Genomic DNA, 18,626 nt, shown 5'->3' on the forward strand with positions numbered 1-18,626 from the left:
GTACTTGCGTACTGATGAGATTTGACAGTCTGACCTTTCTATAAGGGACATGGGAAGCCTACATTGATTGGACTTGACATACTTTTTTTTTTTTTTTTACAAAGGTTCAAAAAGATGTAATGCATCAACAATGCAGCCACACAAAGGCGCAGCACAGTAGTTTTTAATATACACTGCTCTTAAGTGTAAAGGCTGATGTGATACTGTTTTATATACTTCCTTAGCTTTACAGAACGTCTTTACAGATATTGTGTTAAAGACAGTGCATAATTAATGTGCACAATTAAATTCATTCAAGGATTTAACTGAAGACACAGTCACAACAGAAATTCTTCAAAATCTGCCTTGCACAAAAGCCTTATTGCATTGCACCCTAAAGACAACAGTTAAAACTGAAGCAGCCTTCCGTTTAGGAAAAGGAAAAGACAGCTCAATTTTCTCACATTCTGGATCAGTTAAGTCAATACATTTGAAATGGTCAACTCATGGACTTCATATCTCTCCAAAAGACGCAGTTCAGAGCTACATCCTAAAATCTCTCAGCATCCTTAACAAATTACACTTCCCTGGATTCTTTGGAGGAAGCTGTGACTGTTTAAAGTTGTATGATACTGCTTTAAATGTATATAGATGGGGCCTAACTGAACTTTTGATCTGATGCAGCAGAGTATATAGTTTTATGTCCCACAACACATCACATGTCACAGTCCATTAATATTATGTCCACAATATTAACCATCCAATTATGTATACGTTACAGTTCTAGATTGGGGGTGGTGAACATTTGACCTGGCCGCAACCTGCAAAGCCATTTTTAGTGACCTGCCACCCTCTATCAATCAGGCATCTCTTCTTATCTTCTCACCTTGCCATGGTGTCATTGTTAGAAAGTCTTAAAGATGCTCAGGAAACAGAAAGGAGTACTCCTTCTTGTTTCCTCTCGCTAAAACCATCCCAACAGTGGTGCCATACCAAGGGGAGAAATGGTGCCTTTTAAAGTTATGAAAAGGGACCCAATTTTCGAAGGGATTTTCTTCCTATCATAGTGCTGGGGTAGGAGGCTCCTGCAATGAGAAGGAAGAACACTGCATTTTCCCTTCTCATAGTACCACTGAGGTGGCATAGTGCAGCATTTCCCCTCCCCATTGCAGTACTGGACTAGGAGAAAAGCCCCCTACCTGGCGCTGCAATGAAGAGGAAAAAAGCAGGGTTTGTACCTCTCCTTCTAGTCCAGTGCTGTGATGGGAGGAACCCCCCTCCTCTGCTGAGAGACAGTGTGTGCAATCTGTCTCTCTGCCTGTATGTATGGTGTGCACGCATATGTGTTGGCTCACAGCTGGCATTCATCCCTTGGAGGAATGGCTAACCCCAAGTGTAGCTCTTGGATCAAAAAAGGTTACCCTTCCCTACTCTAGATGTCAGAGTTCCCTGGCTATTATTATTTAAAAAGTTATTAAAATGTTTTGCTAGTGACAGTGTTTGTGCGTCACCACTTTTGCAGCTCACTTTTAGTAAGTACACCTGAGCTACTAAAGACTGCTATGCTATAACATTTTAGTTACTATCTGTAAAATACACAGCATGCCAAAACAACTCTAGACACAACTTACGGACTTCCTCAATTATATCAGGATCACATTCTTTGTATTTATCTATCTCTGCCTTTAGTTGTTCTTTCTTCTTTTGAAGGGTAGTAACTTCCTTTGTTAGTGCTGCACGCTCTGCCTGGTTTTGTTTTATTTGAGGAGAATAAAAGAATTAAAACAATATTCTTAAAAAGTGGCAATCACAACATAAGGCAATTGTTGCATTCTACCTTTTTTTCTCTCTAAAGAAGCAAGCACCAGATCTAGAGCTGTGATACAGTGAATTAGTCTTTATACCAATGCACATTTGGAGTCAAAGGGCAAGGCAAAATGGCACTGCCTGTAAATGTTCAGTTTTCAGTACTACATGGCTGAACAGCATCTCAGCAACAGCATATTTGTGATAATGTTCTGGTACAGAAGTAGACATGCAAGTATCTTTTATGTACAAGTGTAGCAATCCTCAGTAAGAAAAGCATTTTAAAAAAAGAGATCCACTTAATTTGACATATTTGTTTTTATCCCCACACCCAATATATTATACAAATATCAGTGGTAGCACACAGAGCTGTCTTTAGCGGCAGGTTTTCTCTGCGTCCTCTGTTGCATTCCAAGTGCACAAGGTCATTCCAATTTAAAGAAACATTTCCACCTTGAACCTCCTACAGTTTTCAGATTATGATTTCTTATGGATATTTCAGTGTAAATAAAACTTACAGTATCTTCCCGCCCAATTTTTGATTTCTCAGTGGTTTCTTGCAAACTCTTTTTCTTCTGGTTATATTCTGAGAACTGAAGGAAGAAAATAAACATAACTCAAACAATTTATATTTTAATATAATTTTAAATATTTTAACAATTAACATTATAATTTTTCAGTTTAAGGAATAATAGAGAGCCAGTCTGAAACAGGCCTAGCTTTTGATGGTAAATCAGGAATCTGACCATGATGTGACTATTTCATAAGCTCTCTCATTTTTAAGCATTTCAAATAGCAAAACAGGGTGCAAAGAACATGACCAACTTCTTTTTACAATCCTCAAAGGGAAAAAGGCAAGGGTAGTAAGTGGGTTAATTTGATGCACGCAAAGTGTAAAGGAGCAAGACTAAACAATAATTCCAAAATTCAGGACTGTAGCACTTCAAATGCTTCTCCATTAAAATCCCAAGCATGCAACATCAACTCTCTTGCAAGGATGATAGTGGGATACCCTTGTATGTTTCAGACCTGTGCTGCTGTTTTTACTTTAAACACTTCTTATACAATTATGTTTTAATAATATTGATTTTAAGCCACCATGGAAAAGCTTGTTTCGAAAGGCAGCATATAAAACCCTTATATTAAATAAGTAAATAATGCAGGTAATCAGGGCTTTATTTTTGCAGCCCCCTCTGTACTCAACTTGCTCTCATGGCCTCACTTGATCCCCTGCTTCTCATAAAAAAACTTTTAATATTATGGTAAGCAACAGAGTTATTAGTAACTTGCAAGCAACTGTAGATATGAAGAATTTGCTATACCACAGCACATAATTTGTTCTGGATGAAACAACAAGGATGCTTATAAACCGGAGGGGGGGGGGAAGGGAGGGTACAAGCTGAATGTAATCCACAAGCCACATACTGGGGCCTGTGATCTTTTAAACTTCTTGTTACTGTCTCTTGGAATTGCAACAACACAAAGGTTTATGAAACCAATGCACAGCTGTTGGGTCTCAAGTTGTCCAGGCGTTCTAAATACAAGGCAACAAAGACAGACGGAGCTGAATAGATGATCTATTTATCAGGAATTCAAGCAGCGTTGATGTGAATATACCTGCAGATATCCTTTCAACATTAAAAAAGAAATTAGAATGAATTCAAATGCTTTTTTCACAGTTTATTAGCAGTCACTGTTATCCACAAACTCAACATAAACTAAGAAAAAGCACCATTGGCTGAACATTTACCTTACATGTTCCTAAGTTGCCCAGCAATCCAATTATCAGTACCATATAGTGCATATAATACCTATAATGCATAGGCTTTTGTGCTTCTAAGGCCTCTGGAAATTCTGCTCACATAGCACTTTTTCATAGTCGTTCTTCCAGATGAAGACTAAGAATGGTTCACAACACATCATTCAAGCTACATTGCTAAGGCTCTGTTCTGTTGACTCACTGACAAGTACTTACAGCTCCCATTATATCCACATTGCCTTTTATGGCGAAGCCTTTCAAAAAGGTGTCCTTCTAGCACAGGGATCTTTACAGAGTTCCTCTTCTGTTTTTTTCAATTAAACACAGAAAATCAGATCCCAGCTTTCCAGATACAAATATTTTAAAGCAGACCAGTGTGAAATGTCCCTTAAGCTGGTTTTACAACTCATTTTAGTAGTAGTAGAAAAGTTTCTACAAACCTCATTGCAGTCCTAAGAGCACATACTTGGAAACAAGCTCTAATGAAATCAATGAGCCTTTCTCGCAAGTAACTGTTTATGATCATGGTATTGCTCATGCAAATATAATCCCTTATCATAACATGTGCACTGGCTAGAAATCAAACCAGTGTCCTGTAAGTGCAGGCACCAAAAAGTATTCCCTGCTGTAATGGCCTTTTAAAGCTGTAATATTCTTAGCATTTTATAATCAAGAAACCAATCCAAATAAGGCATAAGGACATATTAAAACACACACTAACCATACTGCTAAAGTACTCACAGCTGACCACCTGTGCTAGGAGAACACCTTTTGTAAGCCAGATTGATTTCTTGTGCACAATCTGATGGAGAAACTCAATTTTCAATACATGTTTATACATCAGCTATCTAGAAATACAAGCACACATATACACATTGTAGAAACAAAATTTTAAAAAACTGACTCCATGATGCTATGAGTCTTGCCATGTTCCACGAAACAGGGAAAGGCCAGTAGCCTGGTTTGCACATTACACTTAAACCACAAAGCAACCTATGGTTTAATGTGAACACACAGCATTGTTGGTGCACATGGATGAAAAGTTCTTACTCCTCCCTTGCCTCTGGGAAACAAGCCAGAGTCTGGCTTGTCATGACATAGAAACCCAGGCTCCTAGTTTGTCTCTCTCCAAACAAACCATGAGCAGTGACCAAGGTTTGTTTTTAGCTTAGTACTTGCAGTTTGTTTGGGAAAATAAACCACAAACCCAGGTTCGGATGTCACAACAAACCAGACTCTGGCTTATTTCCTGACAGTGCAGGCAGAGCAGGAGACGTCAGCTATAACAAGCCTTGCTGCAACCTGATACCTGAATAGCATCTAAAAGATCTTCATTTGAATGTCCGCAGACTCCATGCTTCAATATCAGCCAAATTTTCCCCATCCCATTGCTCTGTTTATGATCTAGCCAGGTAATAAGTTCTGGAGAACTCAAAAGCTTGCACACTATTTGCAATATTTTGGTTGCCTAATGCCCTAATATGTATTCTGAGCAAGAGCCCTGGGCAACTTGAAACCTTGCTTCAGCATTTAGACACCAGTTGGCCAGCACAATCTGGCTTACAAGGAACTGTCTGGAGAGATCAGGAGGTATTCAATGCACTTGTTCTGTCAGCGTAAGGACTTTTGGCTGTACAATGGAATTTTCCCTCCCTCTCAAATCTGTTCCTCAAATCTGTTCTGGGGGTTCCCCAACCCTCTGAACCAGACGTTGGGTGTGCGTGGAGAGGGGGAGAGTTCCACTGTGCAAACAGAAATCCTTGCGCTAACAGAACAAGTCCATTGTTCTTCAAGCACCTCTTACAGAGCAGCTGCTCTTTACTTGTAGCACACTGACTAGAACACTATCTTGAAGCAGGTAACTTGAACAGATCACTTTTTGGTTCTCTCATGTTTCCACGAAACAAAAGGCATTGTTTCACTTGTTCCATATTCATAACAACAGTATTATGACTTTTGATTCACAATATGTTGTTATTCTACATCAGAGCAATTTATTAGAACTCTTACTTTTTTATTCAATTAACTCTATTCACGGCAATATATTTTTGTATGTGTGTGCGTGTGTCCACACACACACACACACATTGCAGAAAAGGGTTTTTTGTTCTGTTTTGCCAGCTGGAAACCCTTACAGCTAGCAAGCAGAAATTAATGTAGACAAAGTATTTCTTTTCATAGTAAGACAAAATTATGAAGGGAACATTTTCATGTATTGAAAAGTAAGAATGAAACCTCACTAGCTCTGTAACTGAGCTTGCTGGTTTGGTCTGAGGGGCAGATGGCTGACTATAAAATTCGACATACACCACTTCACTTTTAAAAGGTGCAAAGGAGAATTAAAAGGAGGGCTTTAACAGTAATCTACATGCATATATGATTTTGCATATCCATAATCTTTTCCCCCTTCCTCTCTCTCTCCCCACACACACACAAATATATATATACTTTTCACTTGGCACCAAAGCCTTGTAGGCATTTTAAGAGGCCTTTCGCTGTTTACTGAAGTTTCATAGTAATCAAAATGCAAAAACAATCCTTTCAGAATAGTGGCTTGAAAATTATGCAACTTTAATAGTCCAATCCATCTACTCAGAAGTAAATCCAACGTGAGCAGCCATGGCCTTACTCCCTAGTAAGCGAAGACACTTTTGTTTCTACAAGCTTTTCCAGCCGGATGAAAAAAAGTTGTTTTTAAAACCTATTTAGTTTGTACTGTGAATCGCCTCAACATTTATATGAAATGTGATTCATAAAACAATAATATTAAGGATTGCAGACTACTTCTTGAAACTATGCATCAGAGCACAATTATAAGCAACAAAACTCATAACATTACCAACAAAGTAAACAGACGTAAAACCTAAACATTAGGTATAGAATATCAGTAAAGCGATGGTCCGGGAGATGGAACAGAATACTGCTGTCCACAGCTACCATACACTGTCAGCACCACAGAAATGTTATTCTGTAGCCTGAAGAGAATTAGCTAGTTGTATCATGCTAGGATTATGTAAGGGAAGCTACCTTGACTAGGATCCTCAGGCTCTACCAGGGATGGGTTCTCTTGGCCAGTGCTAGTCCAAAAGCATTCCATCAACCTAACAGGTTGGTATCAATTCAACTTCCTTGTCTGCTAGCTGCTGCTTTTACTAATCCCCTTTCCCCCCCACAAAAAATACTGATATTAATATCAATAATTTAAAAATATTGATATTTTGAAAGGAAATGTTGATAAATGAAAGGATATATTTATAAAATTATCATTCTTAATACCGAGATTTTAGAAGCAGATTTTTTTAAAAAAATCTATTTTCAAAAATAGCTGCACAAAGTCATTTACATAAAAATCCAATCTGCAACGATAGTGAATAAGCGAATTAATGAAAAAATCGGTACTAAATCCAAATTGGGCAGAATTCTAGCACATTCCTAGTCTCCACAGTAGCTATCTAGCCTAATGAGCTACCTGGAAAACAGAGGTTGTGAATGACCATGTCTTCTAGCTATTACTAATACCAATAGCCTCAAACTTGGATGGAATTTTGCAATACTAACTAGAATTGTCTCTCCATACTAGGGAGACGTGAGAATTTTGACTCAGTTTGCATTTCAAGCCAAATTTTATCAAACTTACACTATCCGAAACAGTATGAGAACCTGAAACACAGCCACCCTCTGATATTTGCACTTATTCAAACTTTGCAATGCAGTTCACTACGCAAACAACATTTACAAAAATGTATTATATGGGGAACGTGTGCATAAAAATGAATACACGAATGAAAATAACATGCAAAAATGCATTATATGACAAGAAATAGATTGCAAAATTGTGTACATTGGTCAAAGCTCCCTACAAAAATATGTTTATTAGGAGAAATTCACACTAAAACACTGGAGAATTTTCAAGAGGATTTTATTGGGGGGAAATCACAAATTGCTGCAGAAATGTGGAGAACTGAATTTAAAATTGGAATAGTGAGAAACTGGGAACCGACAGATCTTTCCATTCCTAGTTCCCGCTATAAATAGACAGACTAAATCAGGGTTTCCCAAAGTGATTGATATTGATCCCCTGGGGTCAATAGGACTGTGCAGCAGAGTAAATAAAGACCTGGGGTTGAATGGGGGTCGAAAAGGTAAATAGTTGGCATTTCCAGGTTTGTATATGGTTGAAACTGGATTCAGCTATGTTAGTGCTCTTCTGAACAAACACAGAAACACACTTGTGTAGCTGGATAGTTCCTGGGTTGAGGGAAGGTACTTGAAGGGAGGACTTCCTGAGGAGAAGAGGGGGGAAGAGCAAAGGGAAAGAGAGGCCTAGGCGAGAATGAGTCAGTTTGACTCCCTGTGTACAGTTACTTAAATAAAGCTGTTCTAGTGTGAGTTTACCTGAAGTGCTTGGAGGTTATTTCTAAGAAAGGCAGCCTTACTAGGCAACAACACAACACTGAACAATGTAGCGACTTAAGATTCACACTCACAAACATACAGTCCAATATTCATACGCTTCTTAAAGCCCATTAGGCCCATCCATCTCACTAGAAAATATAAAAAGTATGGTACCATCATTTTCATTTGTTTTACTTACTTCTTACATTTTATGATTCCTGATAATGCTGATCAATTATGAATAAGTTGATTATATATAGATATTTCTTGACTTTATTTCATTTACATTCTTAAGAATTTGGGTTGTGGTCAATGACGACTTTATAAGCTCATCAAGGGGTCAATGAAGCTTGGGAAACCCTGGACTAAACAGAAAGGTTTCTTATACTCTTTGAGTTGCTTCTTTCTATCTTCTAAATGTTGTGGCTCAGACGAAACTTAAAGCTCCTTCTGGAGTAAAACAGACAAAAAACCCCAGGCACCACCATCTTATATGTGAATTGAACAGACACACAAACACAAATGTGGTTGCCCTGCTCACATCTAACATGAGCCTCGGTCCCCATGTCCTCTTGGCCATCGTCTTCTCCACTCCTTTCATTGTTTTCCTGCAGTGCTCCTGTTGTCCTAGGATCTGTCCCTTCGGTCTCACTGACAGCTCCTTTTTCTACCTGTATATCAACTTTCACTGAAAATGTACTTCCTGCCCCCACTCCCATCCCAATCCTAAGCCTGATCGGCTCACACAAGGCTGTTCATGTCCTGGCTAGCCTCAAGACAGTCTGTTGTTAACTGCTTCTCCAAATGCCCAAGGGCGGTGCTCCTTTCCCAGTGGAGGAGCCAGCAGCCTTGCCAACTTTTTTCCTGGCAAAGCTCCTGTGCTTTTGAAACTGCAATACAGGCAGAAATCTCACAGATAAACCTGTTCCTAGCATGGAGATGCTATGATAGGATAAATGTCACCTGCAAAAAGTATACCTGTTATGCAGGTGTTAAAGCCACAGGAGCTGTGCAAACGAAAACAAACAAAAAACTGGCAGGCCCAGGCACCATCAAGCATATGCAATCAGACAGAAAAAGGATAATTTCAACTTCCACATGTCTAATGATTACATAAAGAACATGTAAGTTGCCGTCTTGGGACTGGAACCACCACCAGCGGAACAAGAAATGACCATTACCAGTAGAAAAGCATTATTGAGAAGTTAGAGAGAACTTATCAGAAGGAAGCACAGCAAGAAGACAGGGTATCGGGCAGGTCCACACCATACATTTAAAGCACATCTAATGCATGACTTCCCCCAAAGAATCATGGGAACTGTAGCTTGTTAAGGTTGCTGGGAATGCGTAGCTCTGCAAGGGGAAACCCACAGCTCCCAGAACTTTTTGAGGGAAGTCACATGCTTTAAATGTGCATTCGATGTGCTTTAAATATATGGTGTGGATCTGCAACAGTAAACTCACCAGTATCTGCTCAAATTTCCCATGCTGCATTCAAAATGAAATAGCATGCACATTTTGGAGGTCCAACCTGCCTTTTCTCTGAAATGAGAGCACCAGCATTCATGTAAACAGTCACATCCTATGTTTTCTGCTTCATGAAGTTAGCCTCCCCTTTATGAACTCTACAAAGAATTTGAGCATTCTATCACCCATAGACTTTTCAACTTAGGACAATGAGTTTGGGAAGCCTGTTACACATTTAATCACATTTCTAATACTAAATTACACCTCCAGTGACTTCAAGGGTGGCATACATGGAGCTATCCCTTTTGTTCTCACAATCCTGTGAAGAAGGCGAGGTTAAGAAGTTGTGACATGCCCAAGGCCACCTAGTGAGCTTGCTGGATAGGAGGAAGGGGAACCCAAGTGTACCCACCTCAGTCCTCTAATCAACTATCCCACACTGATGCCAACACTGTAGTCTAGAGCAACACTAACTACAAGGATGAAAGCCCACCCAAACACTGTGCTTGGTGCAAGATTATATTATAAACGTCAGCCATAAAGGACAAAGTAGCCTTCGAATCAAATTCCTATCTGAGCTGGATCACCCCTATAGCAGGGATGGGGGGGAAATGCAATTCAGTTCACATTTAAAGCCAAATCTACCAGTTTCACACTGAAATAATATCAGAACTGAAACACAGCCATCCTTCAAAATTTGCACTTACTCAAACTTTGCAATGCAGTTCCCCAACCAATGTTTACAAAATGCATACATTAAGGGAAAGTGTGCATAAAATGGAATATATTAGTGAAAATAACAAACAAAAATGCATTATATCGCAAGAAATTCCTTGAAAAAATGTATACGAGTCAAAACTGCATATAAAATGTGTTTATTAGAAGAAATTCACACTAGAAAAATGATGACAATTTTTTTAAAAAAAATTGCAAAATGCTGCAGAAATGTGGAGAACTGATTTTAAGATTGGAAAAATAAGAAACTGAGAGGACTGAAATTGACAGATCCTTCCACCCCTTCTCTGTAGATTTTGGTCACACTCAAGGTCTAACTCATTGACATACTGAAGGTCACAAAGGAATTCCACTCCAAGTCAAGATTGGCTGATTTTATGGTGTTCTGCCTTTCCTACTCTGCATGTGCCTAGGTTCACTTGCATTGGTCATAAGTTATTGCTCTAAGCACACTTCTTACACTGTATTTGACTCTTCTATTGTTAACTCACGGTGATCAGGTTTGGGAACTTGAGTTATTGGAGATCTGTGATTTACAGGCAGGTAGTTTGGGAAGTCTAATCCAAAGACAACCTGCATGTGACATGACATGTTCAGGTACTTAATTTTTTATGCTAGCTTAATTTGACCATTGGCCATCTATTGGCACTTATAGATTATTGTCAATGGAAATTAGCAGAACTGTAGATTATGCCTTGCTTGAATAGAACTGGGTTTAAATATGTCATCTGCCCCAGGCTCAGCAGGGATGCTTGAGCCAAGTCACTTTCAGACAGTTTCCTGTAAATGAGAAGTGACAGACATATTTCTGAATACTCATGTGAGAAGGCAAGTAAGATAAAGGCTTTACAAGTGCCTTAGGCCAAAAATCCTATATAATTATTATGGGGGGACTACACTTCTCGTACAAGACTCGCTAATTACCAAAAACATACAAATCAGGTGTTTTTACTCTCATGTTCCACATCACAGATGATATGATGGTGGTCAAAAAATTATGATTCCCCAAGGCTATAGGAGGTCATTTCACTACCAAAGTCAGAATGCACCTAGTTTTAGTCACACTGTTAAAGCTTCCAAGGAGCACAAAGAGGCTTGTTTTCTTGGTTGGGTGCAGATGAGTCAGACGCCACTGTTAGTCCAAATTGTGCTGGGTGTGGCTCAGCAATTCCTCAAAGGCTGAAAATCTATACTGTTTTAAAAGCAGTTGCTGAACTGGTAAAAACTGACACAGAGCTTTAGGGTGGTGGGGGAGGAACTCTTCCCAGTTTTTGTATAAAGCATGAATCTGATTGTATGTGGGCGACACATTTTAGCATATGTATCTTCGACTTAAACCGAAGGCGCCAATAAATTTGTCAGCATGCCAAACAGAACATTAAGGTTTGATTCAAATATGAAAAACTTGCATGTTGTACAGTCTTTTCTGGACTGTGCCACTTTTGACTGTAGACTGGGAGATCACATTGTGAAAGCTTCTTTGTGAAAAAGACTCATTTGTAGAAAACCTGCACATCAGGGAAAAGCTAGGCCAGGGGTACCCAAAACATGGTGCTCTCTAGATGTTATTGATCACAACTCCTATCATCCCTGACCTGTCATGTTGGTTGGGGCTGATGGGAGTTGGAGTCCAACAACATCTGGAGGTCACTTCTAAGCTAGGCTACAGCCCTTATCTCCAACAAGGTAGTTGTCCATTTGCAGAGTTGTTTATATGAAGGTACATTCAAAACATGCTACTCCCTACCTGCTACTTCACATGATGCAACCAACAAAGCGCTGCACTATTTCCGCACATTTGAACCATGTTTGAGACATTGTTCTAGAAGCCCACAGGGAGCTTCTGAACTCTGCAACAACTGCCCACAGTGAAAATTGAGACTAGGGTTGGGATCCACTAGCTGGTTCCAACCTGCTTGCATTCCACTGAATTGGAATGCAGTTCCGTACCATTTTGCTTTGTTTCCTCTAACTTTTGTTTTCTTCCAGTTTAATATGAAGGGGCTCCAACAGGAACCTGAAGTATGTGATGTATATATCTCAATTTAATGTGCATCTCTTTGAGCACCTAAGCATAACAGAGATGCTGGAGCTGTGTAATGAGTCTGAGCCATGCCTTGTTGCTATAGAAATGAATAGATGTCATCAGTGTGCCCCTATGTCATTGCTGGAGCCTATGAGGAGAGGGCTGAGCTTCTTCAGTCAAACAGTTTTTACTGACAACCACCAAACCGGACCTGAGAACAGAAGCAATGGTGACAATGTTCAGGGTGGGGCCACCACAATGTGCCAGCTGTAAATATTATGATGGTGGCATCATCACATTGCCAAATGAGTGGTGACTGCCAGGAGCCATGATGGAAGGGCACTGTGTTATGCCACACTCCCATGGCAGCAACTTTGTGACTGGGCCCTCAGCACTCTCTCAATTTGAAATGTGCCTGTTTCAAAGAGGTTGGCGACCTCTGATCTAAATAGTATTGTCCTGTAAATAACAACTTTGATATATTGATTCTATTCTCAGTATTTTCCAATTTAACAAAATCTGGATTAACAACATTTCTCCCTAAAATATGTTTCAGCCTTAACACTAGCACTATTAATCTGACATGTCACAGAGAAATTGTTATGTACATCTGTAGCACTTTATCATACCAATGGGGTGGGGTGAGGCATTAAATGTGTTGTACCCTGCAGCATGGAGGTTTCTCCCTCTTGTTGTTATGTGCCTTCAAGTTGATTATGACTTATGGCGACCCTATGAATCAGCGACCTCCAATAGCATCTGTCATGAACCACCCTGTTCAGATCTTGTAAGTTCAGGTCTGTGGCTTCCTTTATGGAATCAATCCATCTCTTGTTTGGCCTTCCTCTTTTTCTACTCCCACCTGTTTTTCCCAGCATTATTGTCTTTTCTAGTGAATCATATCTTCTCATAATGTGTCAAAAGTATGATAACCTCAGTTTCATCATTTTAGCTTCTAGTGATAGTTCGGTATGATTGTCAATGGTAATTAAATAATTTGAGTTGTTTATATAATTCAGTTTGTTGCTCATTGTAACCTGTGTTATTAAGTAATCTTATTTTATAACTCCCAGCATTATGTTTTATATTTGTGGTCAGTTGACTATAAACAAAGATTGATGATGATGATGATGATAGTTCTGGTTTAATTTGTTCTAACACCCAATTATTTGTCTTTTTCGCAATCCATGGTATGCGCAAAGATCTCCTCCAACACCACATTTCAAATGAGTTGATTTTTCTCTTATCTGCTTTTTTCACTGTCCAACTCTCACATCCATACATAGAGACCGGGAATACCATGGTCTGAATGATCCTGACTTTAGTGTTCAGCGATATGCCTTTGCATTTGAGGACCTTTTCTAGTTCTCTCATAGCTGCCCTCCCCAGTCCTAGCCTTCTTCTGATTTCTTGACTATTGTCTCCATTTTGGTTAATGACTGTGCCAAGGTATTAATCCTTGACAAGTTCAATGTCCTCATTGTCAACTTTAAAGTTACATAAATCTTCTGTCGTCATTTCTTTAGTCTTCTTGACATTCAGCTGTAATCCTGCTTTTGTGCTTTCCTCTTTAACTTTCATCAGCATTCATTTCAGATTATTACTGGTTTCTGCTAGTAGTGTGGTATCATCTGCATATCTTAAATTACTGATATTCCTCCAATTTTCACACCTCCTTCATCTTGGTCCAATCCCGCTTTCCATAGATGTTCTGCATACACATTAAACAAGTAGGGTGATAAAATACACCCGTCTCACACCCTTTCCAATGGAGAACCAATTGGTTTCTCCATATTTTGTCCTTACATTAGCCTCTCGTTCAGAATATAGGTTGCGCATCAGGACAAGCAGATGCTGTGGCACCCCCATTTCTTTTAGAGCATTCCATAGTTTTTCATGATCTACACAATCAAAGGCTTTGCTGTAGTCTATAAAGCACAGGGTGATTTCCTTCTGAAATTCCTTGGTCCATTCCATTATCCAATGTATGTTTGCGATACAACCTCTGGTGCCTCTTCCCTTTCTACATCCAGCTTGGATGTCTGGCATTTCTCGCTCCATATATGGTAAGAGCCTTTGTTGTAGAATCTTGAGTATTACTTTACTTGTATGGGTGTCATGACCCCCTTAGAGGACTCATCCGAGGAGGAAGAGGAATGGGAGACTGCAGACCCAGGAGAGGGGACAAGCAGGGAGACAGCTCAGGATCCTTCGCCAGACCAGGGACAAGCCCGAGGAAGCCCGCCTGTCAGAGTCGGGAAGCGACCAGGAGGCTGCCCCTTCCCCAGCAGAGAGAAGACGCCAACAGGTGTTGCAGCAACGAAGGCAATCAGCTTGATTAAAGAGCAGGAGAGCTCGCAAGAACACAGGCTAATTGTAAGCACCTGGCCTCGGACACCGAGCATAAAAGACTGGAAGGAAAGGGAGAATCCTTGCTAGAGTCAATGTCAAACCTTGCTGCAGGCATTACTCCGGCTCTCCTGTTAACCCGTGCTTTGGACGCTGCCCTGCCTAATCGGAACTCTTGGTTTCTGGACATTTGGACTACCTTAACGACTTGACTTCTCTGCCTCCTCCTTAAGCGCCTCCCAAACAGTAAACACGCTGGCTGGCCCCCTGGTTCCTCCTGCCTGGAAGATTTATGGTCTGGCCAGTGGCTGGTATCTGTTAATTAGTTGCTAGATGCTGTGAAGCCACCGTGTTTGACAATGGGATATTAAGGCAATAGTTCAATAATTACTGCATTCCCTGGGATCGCCTTTCTTTGGAATTGGGATGTATATTGAATGCTTCCAGCTATTGTTTAGTTTTCCATATTTGTCAACAATTTTTTGTTCAAATTTGGACAGATTCAGTCTCAGCAGCTCCTTGTCTCCATGTAATGCTGGAGGTTTCCTCTGATCCCTTTCCTCATCTTGACACAGATGGTACAAACAATAGAGTTATTAACTCATAGCAAAGAAAATTCAGAAGGATTCTGTTTCTGAAGTTATGAGAGATTTTTTTAAAAAATGTGTTTTTAAATTTGTATATTTGTTTTTAATGTTTTTAATTGTTGTAAACCGCCCAGAGAGCTTCAGCTATGGGGCGATATACAAATGGAATTAATAAATAAATAATTTCTGAGTTGGTAGAAGATAGTTTTGAGCAACTAGTTAAGATCTCCCATTCTATGGGGAGTAATTTGTTGACAAATTAATGGCATTTATTCTGTATGAATCTTAAGAGACCATTTACTTAAAGGAACCTATACATCCCTGTATGTTTTCCAATGCAAATGGCCACTACTGTAGAAATCTAATTACCACAACATTTTGGCTTATATTATCAATGCTGTACTTCAGTTTGACTGGATGGCACATTATCCAGGACTGAGAAAAATACAAGTCTAAGATCATTTCCCAGAGCGAGAAATATTTTGATTTAATAATTATTTCACTGAAGAATCAACTAATTCTGTAAAAGGGTCAGCATAAATGTAATGCTTTTTGTTCCTTCACTGTAGTAAGCAGATCAAGAACAGACCATGGGATTGTGTATTCCCCCACCCTTCCTATTCTCCTCTAAGGCATGAACTCTGTTTACTGAAAGGAGACCATACACTGGATTATTCCTCCACCATCCCCACCGCCCTTAACTATGTAGGCATTTATGTTAATCATGATTAAGGCTACAAAGGGTGAGTTCATGATCTAGATTTATATAAATATATATATAATCTAGAATTTAAAAGCAAAATCAAACCCTTCAACATAGCATCTTGGATGCAAAATGATTATTATGGTCAATAATATTTTAAGTGCTTTTAAACAAACAGCTGAAAATAAATGCCAAAGCGCAAAGAACAGATTATAAATATTTGTAATGAAGAGCTGAGAGAAAAGCCAGAAGGTTCAATTTACTTAATAAGCCAGGTTTACAACCATCACTACATTGCCTTAACTTATGAAGAATGGAAGTGGAAAAATGTTTACTTGGGAATAGGCTGGTCTTCAGGCATCCCTATGTCCACTTGTGATGGGTAGGAAGTAGGCTATCAACCTTGAATTACCTGATTTTGTAGTTCCTCCAGTTTCCTTTTTTTTGCATGGAGAGCTTTACTTGGAAAAGCCCAAAAATAATTTGAAGTCCCAATCCTATCAGTGTCCACCATGCTATCATCAACTAAGCTCTGTAAGACCTCCTTCACCGACATAGCAGCTGTCAAAGACACAAACACTGCATTATAAGAGATCTGACTAATTATCAGAACATATAAAAACATAAGAACTCTATGATTTCTTCGTTTCTGAGACATTTTGCACAATTCCCACAAAGTTCTGTCAGTTGCTACAGAACAATGGGCACTAAATTAAGCTTGCTGAGCATAAGTACAGAGACTGCTACTGCGCTCAGGTCCTGCTTCTGGGCTTTCCATAGACATCTAACTGGTCACTATGAGAACAGCACCTGGACTAGACGGGCCATTGGCCTGATGCAGCAGGCTTGTCCTACAGTTCTAAGAGAATCTCTGCTATAAGTTGACAGAGTGAAAGGTGTCATGTGGTGAGAAAATGGTCATGTGTAAAATGTCTAAGAGGCTGACAAAAGACTGAAGTGGAATAACAGAGGCAGGTAGGGTATGGTAAGATAAATATTGAGAGGCCTCTTCTATAGGGTTTCCAAGGGACTTCCCAAACTCAGGTCACATAACAGTGAGGTCATGAATGTGCTTTTGTATTAAATAAAACTGGAACCAGCAATGGTTTTATATTATACCTGTTCCAAAAGAATTGCAAATAGTATCATGATACACTTACGTTTTAGTTCTTATTACCATCTCTACTTCTCATAGGTCATTACAATTTCTGAAATAAGCTAGTTAAAAGGAAATGTACATGAAGTCTTGCACACTGAAATCTTAATTCTGGTCTTCAAAGCCAGCCCAAATAAAAGGTAATTAAAATGAATGACTCTAAGTTAGTTATGTCTAATAACTCCAGTGGGTCTACTCTATGTAGGACTAGCATTGGATACATTCCCTAGTATCTAGATCAGGCACGGGGAATCTCTGGCCATCCAGAAGTTGTTGGACTACAACTACCTTCATCCCTGACAATTGCCCATGCAATACCTTATCTAGATGCTGCTCAAGCTATAGAGAATTTGCAGAGCAAAGAAAATTGTTCAGAAACTGCTGAGAATGCCTCTGTCGTCCAAACCTGGCACATAGGTGACATAACCACAGGTGACATATTGTGGAGGGACACGGGGTAGAACTGGTCTCTTTGGCGGTTATATCAGAAACAATTATATGCAACATACTTTGCATTCCTAAAATAGGTTAGAGAATGTAGTTTTTAAAGCAATAGCCTATTGCAGAGATGTTCATTTTGTAAAAAAATCACTTATCTAGCCTAAAAGGAAAAAAAAAACTCCTCCCCTTCCCCCCTGATGCTCTTTTAACATTTCCATTATACATTAATTACAGGTAAGTGCTTCATATTGATAGGATGGGAGCACCCTCAGTGGAGTTCTCTATTTGTTTAGAAATTCAACAGCAGCAACAAAGTCAATATATTTTGCTTCTCCCTCCCTTTAACCTACAGCAGAAGTGGGGACCTTCGGCCCACAAGCCTAATTAGGCAGACCAGATCTCCCGATTTCGCTCATGAGGCCATTTTGACCAAGCCAGGCCCCTATATGACATCAGGTGTGGGGCATATAAAGAAGTGGCTGGGCCAAAGGGGGTTTGCAGGCACCACCAATCAACAGATTAGTGACTTCTGTGAAGCCCTGTGCATAGCTCTTTACAAGTGCTGACAGTTAGCTCATCATCAGGGCTTGTATCACCTCACACTATGCAAGTCCCAATGATCAGCTGATTGCTACCCAGGCAAAAAATGTGTTACTGTCAAGCTTGATCCGTGGAGGGTGGGAGAGATAAAGGTCCAGCCCAATGGCCAGATCCAGTTTCCCATCTAACCTGCAGCATGAAGAGCATAGCACTCATATAATTCTTTACAGTTTTACTATTTAGATCATGTTCCCAAAGCTTCTGTGTTGAACTGGGTATGCTGCCCTTGCAAAACAGTTTACCCATAACAGCAAAGAGTTGGTGGAAAATAAATCTAGGTACTCACTGATTCCTTTCTCTTTGGGAGCAATTTTCTCAATGTCTTTAAGCTGGAATACATCTTTCTGTCACAAATAAAATTAAGTAAAAAAAAGAATGACACACTCCATCACTGTCATCATACAATGACCTGAAATGCAGAGTATCTAATGCAATCTGGAATTCCTTCCTTGGTAAAGGAGGTTTGTGGTTTCAAGGGTAACACTTTTGACTCAATGCTCTTTGCAATTTACATAAGCACTCCACTACATCACTGCTTTCACATGCAGAAGCTGGTTGGCCCTTTCATTAATTTTCCACCCATGCCTTCCTGGCTGCAAGCAGGATCTCCCAAGAATTCTATA

The 18,626-nt window shown here is 39.7% G+C and overlaps 1 protein-coding gene across 4 annotated transcripts in view; it reads right to left on the reverse strand.

The window, feature by feature from the left end:
- The window catches only part of MND1 (meiotic nuclear divisions 1), a 38,764-nt gene that overhangs the window by 8,534 nt on the left and 11,604 nt on the right, over positions 1 to 18,626 (reverse strand). For all 4 annotated transcript variants that reach the window (XM_061584572.1, XM_061584573.1, XM_061584574.1 and 1 more), the window contains 4 exons: positions 18,290 to 18,347; positions 16,219 to 16,367; positions 2,304 to 2,378; positions 1,611 to 1,725 (listed from right to left, as the gene is read on the reverse strand). In XM_061584572.1, the coding sequence (XP_061440556.1) occupies positions 1,611 to 1,725; positions 2,304 to 2,378; positions 16,219 to 16,367; positions 18,290 to 18,347 (397 nt within the window). The remainder of the gene's footprint in view (positions 1 to 1,610; positions 1,726 to 2,303; positions 2,379 to 16,218; positions 16,368 to 18,289; positions 18,348 to 18,626) is intronic.

The sequence above is a fragment of the Rhineura floridana genome, chromosome 9 (assembly GCF_030035675.1).
Source record: "Rhineura floridana isolate rRhiFlo1 chromosome 9, rRhiFlo1.hap2, whole genome shotgun sequence".
Taxonomy (NCBI): domain Eukaryota; kingdom Metazoa; phylum Chordata; class Lepidosauria; order Squamata; family Rhineuridae; genus Rhineura; species Rhineura floridana.